We start from the raw sequence: 12,533 nt of genomic DNA, 5'->3' as shown, positions 1-12,533 counted from the left end.
CTTCAGTTAATTTCTAGCTAATAGTTCAACAAATGCTAATTCCACATTCAAAATCACCCTTTCTTAATAGCATCCCATGTAAGAATCTGGAAAGAAAATTATCTCTTAAGAAGTTAATAATTTTCCCATTGTAAACTTCAACCCTAACCTTTAAACCCTAAATCATAATCCCTAAACCCATAATTCATCATAAACCTTCAAATACTAATTAACTCCTAAACCGTAAATCTTAAACCATATATAGTTAACTCATAAACCTGCTTAAACCCTAAACCATATATCTTAAACTATAATGATAATTAATTTCATTAATATTTTAAATTCAATACTATATATCTCTTTTACGATTATATAAGAGAATATTTAATATATTGTATAACCATAAATTTTAATAATTATTGTTTTAGGGGTTATAAGATTAGTGTTTATGATTTTTGTTCGGGTATAGGGGTTATATGACTTTTAGCGGCGTTTTACTGAAAGCGTCGCTAATGCTCTAGTTTTTAGCGGCATTTTACCGAAAGCGTCGCTAATGCTCTGGTTTTTAGCGGCGTTTTACCAAAAGTGCCGCTAATGCTTTGGTTTTTAGCGGCGTTTTACCGAAAGCGCCGCTAATGATCTGGTTTTTAGCGGCGTTTTACCAAAAGCGCCGCCGCTATTGCTCTGTATTTTAAAATTTTTGCAGCGTTTGTTGATAAAATGCTACTAAAAACGCCGCTAAAGCCCTATTTTCCTGCAGTGAATTATTATACATTGTGGGGCAAATGTCTGAAATTTCCACATTGCTTGTAAATTAAGTTTGGGTGAGAGTGATGGGAGGAAGCAACAGCAAGTGTGAAGTCAATGAAGTCAATAGACAATTGATAGTCATAGTCTTGGTCTTGGTCTTTTTTGTGAGGTTAAAGTATAGTGAATAGACAATTGATAGTTAAATTTGAAGCAGTCCTCTTCCTCTTTATTCTTTTGTGTGGAAAATAATTTGGGACCAAACTTGAGGTGTTATAAGGAAGAAGACTTTGTAATCTCATGAATGTTAGTTATTTTACTTCTTTGGTTAAAAAAAAAAGGTAATCAATTTTATGAATGAAAAATATATGGTAAAAAGGAAGTAGTTTGCTGCTGATCACTAATAACATGATGATTGTGGAAATACAAATATTTCCATACATGTGTTGAATTCTACATAATGTAAATGTCCCGCATTGCATGTGAATTCTGCAATAGGACCAAACTTTACGTGTTATAGTGCTTTCAACTGAGTTAATAAAAAGTAACAATTCCCATCCAAATTAGTTATCCTCTTAATTTATAACCAAGGAAAGAGTAATTTGAGTTGAACTCAAAAGTTAATATGTCACCAATGGGTGATGGCGTGGCGCTACCATGTTAGTGATTATTAATCATGTAGCATTGTCACATCAACAAACAGTGTTGGTGTGGTATCTGTTAACAACCACGTAGGTTATGTCATAACTACTAAGGGTCAACATCAGCCACGTAAGTGCTAGTTTTGTTAGTTAACAGATATTAACTTTTTCATCTTTTTTTTTGTGATTTTACGAACTATATAAGTTTCAAGGCTAAAAGAGACAAAAAAAATTGGACAGCTAAAATGATTTTTTGTTTGTAAAGTTAAAAAATGCCAAATAAATCATTATGTCTTTTTAGTTTTAATTTTTTACTTGATTAAAACAGAAATAATTAACGAATGAAAAGTAACTATTCCAAATAAATTTAGATTACAATATTCATTGAATTTATATTCTATGCTTGAATTCAAATATAAATTAGGAGAAATTTTATTGGAGTAACATAGCACTCCTCGAAGTGAGAATTTAATAAGACATTTACAAACTATACTGTTATTGAATAGAGCTCAGGCCCAGACTGATATTGCATGCACTGTTTACTGGTTGACTGATAGGGGATTACACACTGAGTTGTCGTAAACTCACCATTTCCTTTTTAATTGTACAGGTAATCCCCAGCCATAGACGATTTGACGCTATGAGGAACTTGGAGGTGGCGACACATCTGCTGTTGTCTTGCTTTGGACTTTATTCATTATTTACTTTTGAGTTTTTAATTATGTAATAAGGCCATTGGTGGATTTTAATTTTTAATTGGGCTTTGATCACTTATTTTAAAATGCTAGTCTAAGAAACAACGAGTTTTCATAATAATAATTGTTTTCGAAAAACACGTATTTTAAACTTCATGGTTTTAAAAGAAAGCTTCCACGATTTAAATCAGATTGAGAAATCAAAAGTAACAAACATGACAAACATTTTGACGAGCTATTTTGATAAAAGAAATAAAAGGGTTTTTAGCTTGGAAACGGATTTTTACCAACAAGTACGATTTCAAAGGACACTTTGATGTGACATGCCAGATTCGGCCATAACGTCTAGGCCGAGTTTGGGGTGTTACAAACTTGCAGTGTTAATATAATTCAAAAAGTGCATCCACCATAAAGACAATTGTAAAGGTAACTCGAACTTTAATGCATGAATGTGAAATTTTCTCACCTAATGGTTGGAACAAACTTTAGCTATTATAGTCTTTTGATATGGGATCATCTTTTTCTTCTTTTTTAATTTTCTAGTTGGCAAAAAACAGAAATAGTAATATTCACTCCAATTTAATTTAGAACCAACTTTGAATAAAGACTTGGGAAATTGAATTAGCAAAATTTCTTTCCTTGTACTTTTTTTTCTCCTATTTCTTATTTAAATTTAAAGCAATACAAAATTTTGTCGCAAGCAATAGAAAATGACAGTCAATTCATTCCAAGCAATACAAAATTTGCAGTGGAATTCATCATATCTTTTAGGTAGCTTCATTAAGAGTATAAACAAGTTAGAATTTGCAGTCTGGTGGAAAATATGTTTCTTAGATACTATTATTCAACATATATAGGCGACTCTGGTTTCAACTTTATACACTAATGACTGTGGAATTATACATTAAACCATTTGACACTTAATACACACAATTTGTAAGCATGGTCTCCAATTTGGATGCTGCAAATTGTTGTTAATTTAGGTGGAATTATTGGACATTCTTCTGCAATTGTTAGAAATTGGTGTTGTTATTATGGAGTTCAAAGGTTAATATTTTATGCTTGCAGATTAGACGTGGAATGTAGATGAACTAAAGGCTGTTTTAACTTTTGTCTTATAAGCCATATATGAACATATGGGATGTGAATAGGAGCTCTTTACGAGCTCTTCAAGAAGACAAGTAGCGCGGTGATAGATGACGGGCTGATTAACAAGGTATTTCTTCTAGGTTAAATCCTTCTATTAGTCCCTACTGTAGATCTAGTTCCTATATTTTAATTTGATCAATTTTAGTCCTTATACTTTTAGTCCTAACCCAAACAGTAATTGTTAAATTTATTTGGTTAAATTCAATCACCAGCTTTGTGCTATGCATACAGGTGTAGATTTAGTTCATATTCTACAACTAAATCATTTAAAGTCTATACTTTTTAAAATTTAAAATTTCAATCTCGACATAAATGATTCTTGCTAATCTGTTAACTAGGGTTTTAGTGAGTAATACGTGGAAATAGCTAAACTTAATTTAATAAATTTAACATTTTTTTGTTTTGGTGAGGATTGAAATTTTAGAATTTGAAAGTTCAAGGACTAAAATGACCAAATTAAAGTAAAATAACTAAATCCATAACTTTCATAAAGTACAGTGACTAATTGCAAAATTTAACCTTTTTTTATTATCTTTTTTTTATTATTTTTACTTCATGTTTTATTAAACCGATGCTGTTTTGTTATATTTGACAAGTTTTGGGACTTGATGATCACTCGAAATGCTTTTTCGTATCTGAGTTTTATTTCATGTTACCATTTGGCAGGAGGAGTTTCAATTGGCATTAATCAAAACAAACAAAAAGGAGAGCTTGTTTGCAGAAAGGGTATTTTTTAATCTAATGTTAACTGATATTCATTGAATTTATATTCTATGCTTGAATTCAAATATATAAACCTGCAAATTTCATACATACAGACATACATACATACAGATTCCCTGGATTTGTGATGTTGAAGTAGTGAGTAAAGCTTGATTGCATATATAAACCTGCACTCATGATATGGTTCATCTGACATATGGGTGAAGACTTGTCGTAGGTAGGATCGAAGATTCAAGGCAAATGTTTTCACTTCCAAGTTGTGTTGGGGAGACAATCCAATATCTTCCACTGTAATTAATAGCTATCAGAACATACTAACGGTTCTGTTGTGAAACCACCTACCATTTTTCGAATTTACTCTCCAATTTTTTTGTGACAATGATCAGTCATGCCGTTGTTATCTAAAAATATAAAATTTATGTTTCTAAATAGACTGTTGCGTGGAAGCGTGTGAAAGAGTAAAATTATTGCACTAAAAAATCACACTAAGTTCAATTCCCAGGAAAGAGAGGTGGATCACGAGGATCACTTAAGTACCAAGTCTTTCCTAGCCAGAATATCCGTTTATCGTAATTTAATAGCACAATAAATCATTATAATCACACTCACAAAATATGGAAAAATAAATAGTAAAGAACACCAGAATTTTAACGAGGTTCGGCAAATCTTGCCTACGTCCTCGGGCACTACCAAATATATTTCACTCCAAAATACAAGTGAAACTTTACAAATAGGGAGAGAGAACAATACCTTAAGTAGAGAATGGCAAATGTGAGATGATTAGAATGAGCAATGGTTAGGCCTATTTATAGTTGAGGTTCAAGGGCCACCTTGCAAAGTCCCTATACAATTAGGGACCAAAAATTGCTATTATTCCATGCCCAACACTAAATAAATATTTGGTGCCCATAACTTTGACCTTTCCAAGGTATGGGTAGGTATGGGAAAGGTATGGGCAAGGTATGGGCAAGGAATGGGTATATTCTAATAATATCCACCTTGAAGATTTGATTAGGATAATCTTATCTTCACACAATTCTTTTTGCCTTTGACAACAATACTTGATAGTGCCTTCTTGAACTGTTAAACTTGCAGGATATTGATCAAGTTCAAACAATGTTCGAACTTGGTTGCTGTTACTACCTTGGTCATCATATATGCAGGATTATCTGCAGTCTTGATCTTCTGAAGACAAATTTTCCCCTCTTCAATAATTTCCCGCACAAAATGGAATCGTATGTTGATATGCTTTGTACGTGCATGATAGACTTGATTCATTGCTAAATGAATAGCGCTTTGACTATCATAATACACGTTAATATGCTCCTGAACCAACCCCAAGGTTTTAGCCATACCTTGTAACCAAATAGCCTCCTTTACAGCCTCTGTTACAGCCATGTACTCGGCTTCTGTGGTTGACAATGCAACTGTAGGCTGCAATGTAGACTTCCAACTTATTGGTCCTCCAGCAAGTGTAAACACATAACCAGTGGTTGATCTTTGCTTGTCCAAATCACCGGCATAGTCAGAATCAACGTACCTAATAACATCTTTACCAAGTGTATTATCCTGTTTGAACAGTAATCCAACATCCACGGTCTTCTGAATATACCGTAGAATCTATTTCACAGCTTGCCAATGTCCTTTTTCAGGATTATGCATATACCTGCTTACTATACTAACTGCCTGTGAAATGTCGGGTCTTGTACACACCATTGCATACATCAAGCTACCCACTGCATTAGAATACAGAACTTGCAACATGTATTCTCGTTCCGTATTCGTCGAAGGAGATAGTTGTGCAGAAAGTTTGAAATAAGAAGCCAACAGGGTACTTAGATAGTTGTGCAGAAAGCTTGAAATGAGGAGCCAACGGGGTACTTACAGGTTTTGTCTGCTCGTTGATGCCAAACTGCTATAGTACCTTCTTCAAATACTGCTTTTGAGATAAGCTAACTCTATCATGAGCTCTATCTCTCCATATTTCCATGCTGAGAATCATTTTAGCTTCTCCTAGATCTTTCATCTCAAACTTGAGATTGAGTTGAGTCGTCAATCTTTCAATCTCAACTTTGCTCTTAGATGCTATTAGCATATCATCAACATATAAGATCAAGTATATGAAAGTTCGTTTCTGAAAATACACGCAATGATCAAATTTACTTCTTGTGTACCTTTGCCCTTTCATGAACTGATCAAATCGCTTGTACCACTGCCTCGGAGCGACTTTATTAGTTTGCAAACCCAATTTTCTTTTCCAGCAACCTTGAATCCATCTAGCTGAGTCATATAGATTTCCTTTTCCAAATCACCGTGTAAAAACGCGGTCTTCACATCAAGCTGAACTAGTTCAAGATCATATTATGCGACCAAGGCTAGCAAAATCTGAATAGACGAATGCTTCACAACTGGAGAAAACACTTCATTTTAGTCTATTCCTTCTTTTTGAGCGTAACCCTTTGCTACCAATCTAGCCTTGTATCGAATTTCATTTTTATCAGGAAATCCTTCCTTCTTTGTATATACCCATTTGTATCCAATTGCCTTCTTTCCCTTGGGTAGTGTCACCAACTCACAGGTCCTATTTTTATGAAGAGACTGTATTTCTTCATTCATTGCTTGCTTCCACTTTACACCATCAGGGTTACTTATTGCTTCTGTGTAAGTAGAAGGAACATCATTATCTGCAATTGGAAGTGCATAGGCCACTATATCATCAAAGCGAGCAGGCTTACGAATCTCTCTTCTTGGCCTCTTATATGCAATTGAATCTTATTGCTATAGAGGTTCTTGGGTAGGAACCTCTTCATCATTTGTCCCTTCAATATTAACTGGATCATTGTTAACCTTTTCAAGCTCCACCTGCAGTCCACATCTCCACATCTGCAAACGGTTAATTAGATGGCACGTATATGTAACTGCCTCAGCCCAAAATTTCTTGCCCAATCCAGCATTGGACAACATACATCGAACTTTCTCCAGTATAATTCAATTTATGTGTTTTGCCACCCTATTCTGTTGTGGTGTATCCCGAACAGTGAAGTGTCACACAATGCCCTCATCTTAACATACTTGTAGAAATGGATCATTTTTGTACTCAGTGCCATTATCTGATCGAAGTCGTTTGACCTTTCGACCAGTCTGAGTCTCTACCATCTTTTTCCATTTCAGAAATGCATCCAAAACTTCAATTTTTCTTTTCATTAGATACACCTATACTTTTCTTAAATAATCATCAACAAGAGTAACAAAATAATGCGTACCTCCCAAAGAAGCCACTTTGGTAGGTCCCCACACATCACTGTGAACGTAGTCCAGAATTCCTTTCGTATTGTGAATTGCTGGACCAAATTTTACCCTCTTCTACTTGCCCAGAACACAATGTTCACAGAATTCTATTTTGCAAGAATTTGCACCTTTCAACAAGCCTTGCTTCGCCAATGTCTGCAAAGCTTTTTCACCAGCATGTCCCAATCGCATATGCCATAATCTGGTAGCCTCTGAATCTACATTTTTTGTAGAAATTGTTGATATTGATCCAATAACTGTACTTCCATTTAAAAAGTACAAGTTATTTCTTCTTGTGCCTTTCATCACCGTCAATTGCCCAGCTACTACTTTTAGTAATCCATCTCTCAAAGTGATTGTGAGCCCTTTAGATTCTAGGGCCCCTAATGAGATGAGATTTTTCTTCAAGCTAGGTACGTAGCGAACATCTGTCAAGACTTGAATTGAGCTGTCGTGATTCTTCAATTGGACTGTACCCACTCCCATTGTCTTACAAGCACTATCATTGCCCATAAGAACAATTCCACCTTATAGCTCTTTAAGACTAGAAAACCAATCCTTATTAGGACACATATGGTAAGTACATCCTGAATCCAAAATCCACTCATCCGTTTGACATGCCATTGCCATGTCAACCAAGCTAAAGTCTGACTCCTCATCATGCTCTGCTACACATGCATTAGAAATAGCCTTGCCCTTTTCTAGCTTAGGACAATTCTTTTTCCAATGCCCTTTTTCACGGCAAAAGGCACATTCATCTTTGGCGGGTCTCCCTTTGGACTTTCCCCTTCTACCAGATTTACTGCTGTATGAACAACCTCTTACTGTTAAGACTTCTGCAGTTGTATCTCTGTGATCTCTTTTATCTTTCTTTCGAGTTTCAGATTTATACAACGTACTACAGACTGCATCAAATGTGATCGTGTTCTTCCCATGAAGCAATGTGGTGGTAAGATGATCATATTCATCAAGAAGGGAATTCAACAACAATAATGCCTTGTCTTCATCTTCAAATTTCTCATCCAAATTTAGCAAGTCTGCTAAAATTTTATTGAATGAGTTCACGTGGTTATTCATCGACATACCGGGTGCATACGTGAATCGATAAAGTTTTTTTTTCATATAAAGCCTATTCTCAAGACTTTTCGTTAGAAACTTTTCTTCTAGTGTGTCCCATAACTTCTTCGCTGATGTCTCCCTCATGACAGAGTACTTCTACTCTTTGACCAAACATAGGCGAATTGTACCACACGCCTGTCTATTGATCTTGGCCCACTCCTTGTCATCCATCTTGTCAGGTTTTTCTTCAAGGGCTATATCTAGCTCTTGCTGACATAAGACATCCAGGATCTCACATTGCCACATACCAAAATTGTTGATAGCGTCAAATTTCTTTACTTCAAATTTTGCATTTGTCACAATAGTCATTGCTGATGACGATACTGCTGCCATTTTTCTCATCAATCCCAACTACTGTATACGTGAACAGTACTGTATACGTGAATAGTACTGTATACATGAATAGTACCGTAAATGGTCATATTCTCTAAGTACGAATCTGGCTCTGATTCCAATTATTGCGCGAAAGGGTGTGAAAGAGTAAAATTATTGTACTAAAAAAATCACACTAAGTTCAATTCCCAGGAAAGAGAGGTGGATCACGAGGATCACTTAAGTACCAAGTCTTTCCTAGCCATAATATCCCTTCATCGTAATTTAATAGCACAATAAATCACTACAATCACACTTACAAAATATGGAAAATAAATAGTAAAGAACACCAGAATTTTAACGAAGTTCGGCAAATCTCGCCTACGTCCTTGGGCACTACCAAATATATTTCACTCCAAAATACAAGTAAAACTTTACAAATATGGAGAGAGAACAATGCCTTAAGTAGAGAATGGCAAATGTGGGATGATTAGAATGAGCAATGGTTAGGCCTATTTATAGTTGAGGTTCAAGGGCCACCTTGCAAAGTCCCTATACAATTAGGGACCAAAAATTACTATTATTCCATGCCCAACACTAAATAAATATTTGGTGCCCATAACTTTGACCTTTCCAAGGTATGGGAAAGGTATGGGCAATGAATGGGTATCTTCTAATATAGACAAACGTCAATTGGCAAAATATGTAACGCTTTCTTTATCTTCCAAACAAATAAAATGTTGTGTAGACTTATAACTTTTATTCATTTTCTATAAATACCATTCATATCCTTCATCTTCCTCTACAAACATAACATGGTCTCCTATCTCTTTCTCTCCCTATTCCTCTTCTTTCCCCATCTTTATGCTTCTTTTTCTTCTTCAGTATCTCACTCTTGCTCTTCACTAATCCAGTTCAATAACTCTTTTTCCATAGCAAAGGATGCTTCTTTCCTTTGCAATGGTATTGCTGGACTTAAATCTTATCCCAAGACAAACTCATGGAAGAAGGGTAAAGATTGCTGCTTATGGGATGAGGTCACTTGTGACCACCTAAATGCTCATATGATTGCCCTTGACTTGAGCTGCAGTTGGCTATATGGCAACTTCCCTTCTAATACCACTCTCTTCCTTCTTCCTCACCTTCAAAAACTCAACCTTGCCCACAATGATTTTAATCTTTCCAAAATTCCATCCGAGTTCGATCAGTTTACAAGCCTATTCTACCTCAACCTTTTCAATACAGGGTTTGTAGGAGAAGTCCCGTCCCAAGTCTCCCACCTGTCAAAATTAGTTTCACTTGATCTCTCCTCTTTGACAAACATGCTCTGGAGGGAATTGTTCACAACCTAACCGAGGTCAGACATTTGTTTTTGGATGGAATCAACATGTCTTCTGTTAATCCTCATGTCTTCATGAATCTATCCTCTTCTCTAAGGTCTCTTAGTCTTGGTGGTTGTGATTTGCAAGGAAAATTCCCAAAAAATATTTTTGATTTGCCAAACCTCTTGCAACTAACTCATTTAGACTTGTCGATGAACCAATTGAGTAGACAAATTCCAAGATTATTGGGGAACTTCTTGCAACTCACTCATTTAGACTTGTCACACAACCAATTGAGTGGACAATTTCCATTGTCAATTCCAAACCTAACGCGGCTTAAAGACTTAACAATTGCTGGAAATACATTAAAGGTTCCATTCCAGATGAGGTAGCAGCTTTTCTTGATCTAATATTACTAGATTTATCTAACAATTTATTCAATGGAACACTTCCCTCATGGTTGTATACTGCTCCCACCTTAAAGGAAATAGATCTCTCTCAAAATCAAATCAATGGGCATATCAAAGAATTCCAATCCAAATCACTAGAATCGATATGGTTAGAGAATAATAAACTCCAAGGTCTTCTTCCATCTTCAATATTCCAACTTCTCAATCTTATCGGGCTCAGCTTATCCTCAAATAATCTTAGTGGTGTCATAGAGTTGAACATGTTCTCAAACCTTCCAAATCTCAAATATGTTGACCTTTCATATAACAGCCTATCCTTAACATCTAATAGCACTTCTACTGTTAATCTTACAAGCTTATTATTGTCATCTTGCAATCTTAGTGAATTCCTCCAATTTTTAAAAGGGCTTAAAAGTTCGGACTGGTTAGACCTCTCTTACAACAGAATTGAAGGCAAGATTCCACAGTGGATGCAAGAGGTGGGGATTGACTCTTTGAGGTATTTAAATGTATCCCATAACTCTTTGACAGAAGTTGAGCAATTTCCATGGAAGAATATTGCATTTCTTGACTTAAGCTCCGATTTGATCCGTGAAAATCTTCCGATTCTAGCTTCGACGGTCAATATCTTTCTGATCTCAAATAATAGTTTCAATGGAGAGGTTTCTTCTTTAATATGCAATGCCAGTGCTCTTCAAATTCTTGATTTGTCCCACAATAACTTGAGTCGAACAATTCCGCAATGTTTTGGAAATTTGAGCAACAGCCTTGAATTCTTGAATCTGAAGAAGAACAAGTTTTATGGGACGATTCCTCCAACATTTGTAAAGGGATGCCAACTGAGTAATTTCAACTTAAATGGAAATCTGTTAGAAGGGCCTTTGACACCATCCATCCTTAATTGTAAAGGTTTGGAAGTGCTAGATCTTGGTAACAACAAGATCAATGATACATTTCCTCATTGGTTGGGAAGTCTTCCACAGCTACAAGTTCTTGTATTGAAGTCAAATCATATGCATGGTTCCTTGTATGTCAATAGCTCCAAGTCTAGCCCTTTTTTCTCTAAAATCTAAATTTTTGACCTCTCAAGTAATTATTTTTCTGGACCCCTACCAGTGAGATACATCAACAGCTTCAAGGCTATGATAAATCTAGAGAAGATTGGGAGTACAATGTCGTACATGAGGATGTATGATCAGAGTGCCTTCTATACCTATTCCATTGGAATTGTTACGAAAGGACAAGATATGGAATTGGTGAAAATTTTTAACATGTGGATGATCATTGATCTATCAAACAATCAGTTTGAAGGGGGTATTCCAAAGGTTATTGGGAAGCTTAACTTACTGAAAGGGCTCAACCTTCTCATAATAACCTTAATGGCGGTATCCCCACCTCAATAGGGAATTTGACAAGCCTTGAATGGTTGGACCTATCTTCAAACAAGTTGTCTGGGACGATTCCAAATAGATTGGCAGAGCTGGCATATCTTTCGTCCTTAAATGTTTCTAAAAATCAACTCCATGGTCAAATTCCTCAAGGAAAACAGTTCAACACATTTGGAAATGATTCATGTGAAGGAAAAAAGGGACTATGTGGGTTTCTGGTCTCAAAAGGTTGCAACATCATTGAGCCACCACCTCCAAGTGTGCTTGAAAAAGATGGCTCAAAATCAAACATTGGTTTTGGTTAGAAAGTGGCGTTGATAGGTTATGGATGCTGAGTAGTGTTCGGAATGTTCGTGGGATATGTTGTTTTCCAGAATGGTAAACCGAATTGGTTGATGAATTTGGTTGAAAACCAACATGAGAAGAGGCGAAAAAGAAAGTCAAAGAAAGGCAATCGCAGCAATAGATGAAGAAGGATCTAATTACTGCAACTAATGTTCAAGAATTAGTGTTGTATTTTCATAATTTCTTATTCTGTAGACAATTTTGCCTATGGTGAAGGGTTGCATTGGTATGTGTCTGTCTTTATTATTGTACCAATTCCTCTGTCTTTCATTGCATTTCGTACTATCTGTGATGGTTTGTTTGAGTGTAACATTTTGTATGGTGGTGTTGTTTATCTCTTCTTTCATGTCTTTGAATTTAGTCTTGAATTATAGTTCAAAAAGTATTTTTATATTTTCAAATTTTTATTAAAATA

The 12,533-nt window shown here is 35.5% G+C and overlaps 1 protein-coding gene across 1 annotated transcript; it reads left to right on the top strand.

Annotated features, from left to right (window-relative positions):
• Positions 1 to 9,468: 9,468 nt before the first annotated feature.
• On the top strand, positions 9,469 to 12,078 carry LOC108487953 (receptor-like protein 9DC3). Its single transcript, XM_017792283.2, has 4 exons — positions 9,469 to 9,742; positions 10,347 to 11,405; positions 11,502 to 11,699; positions 11,789 to 12,078. The coding sequence occupies exons 1-4, from the start codon at positions 9,469 to 9,471 to the stop codon at positions 12,076 to 12,078; spliced, it is 1,821 nt and encodes a 606-aa protein (XP_017647772.2).
• Positions 12,079 to 12,533: the final 455 nt, after the last annotated feature.

Source organism: Gossypium arboreum, chromosome 5, assembly GCF_025698485.1.
Source record: "Gossypium arboreum isolate Shixiya-1 chromosome 5, ASM2569848v2, whole genome shotgun sequence".
Taxonomy (NCBI): domain Eukaryota; kingdom Viridiplantae; phylum Streptophyta; class Magnoliopsida; order Malvales; family Malvaceae; genus Gossypium; species Gossypium arboreum.
The sequence above is the reverse complement of the archived record's forward strand: the minus strand, read 5'-3'. Positions and strand labels throughout refer to the sequence as shown.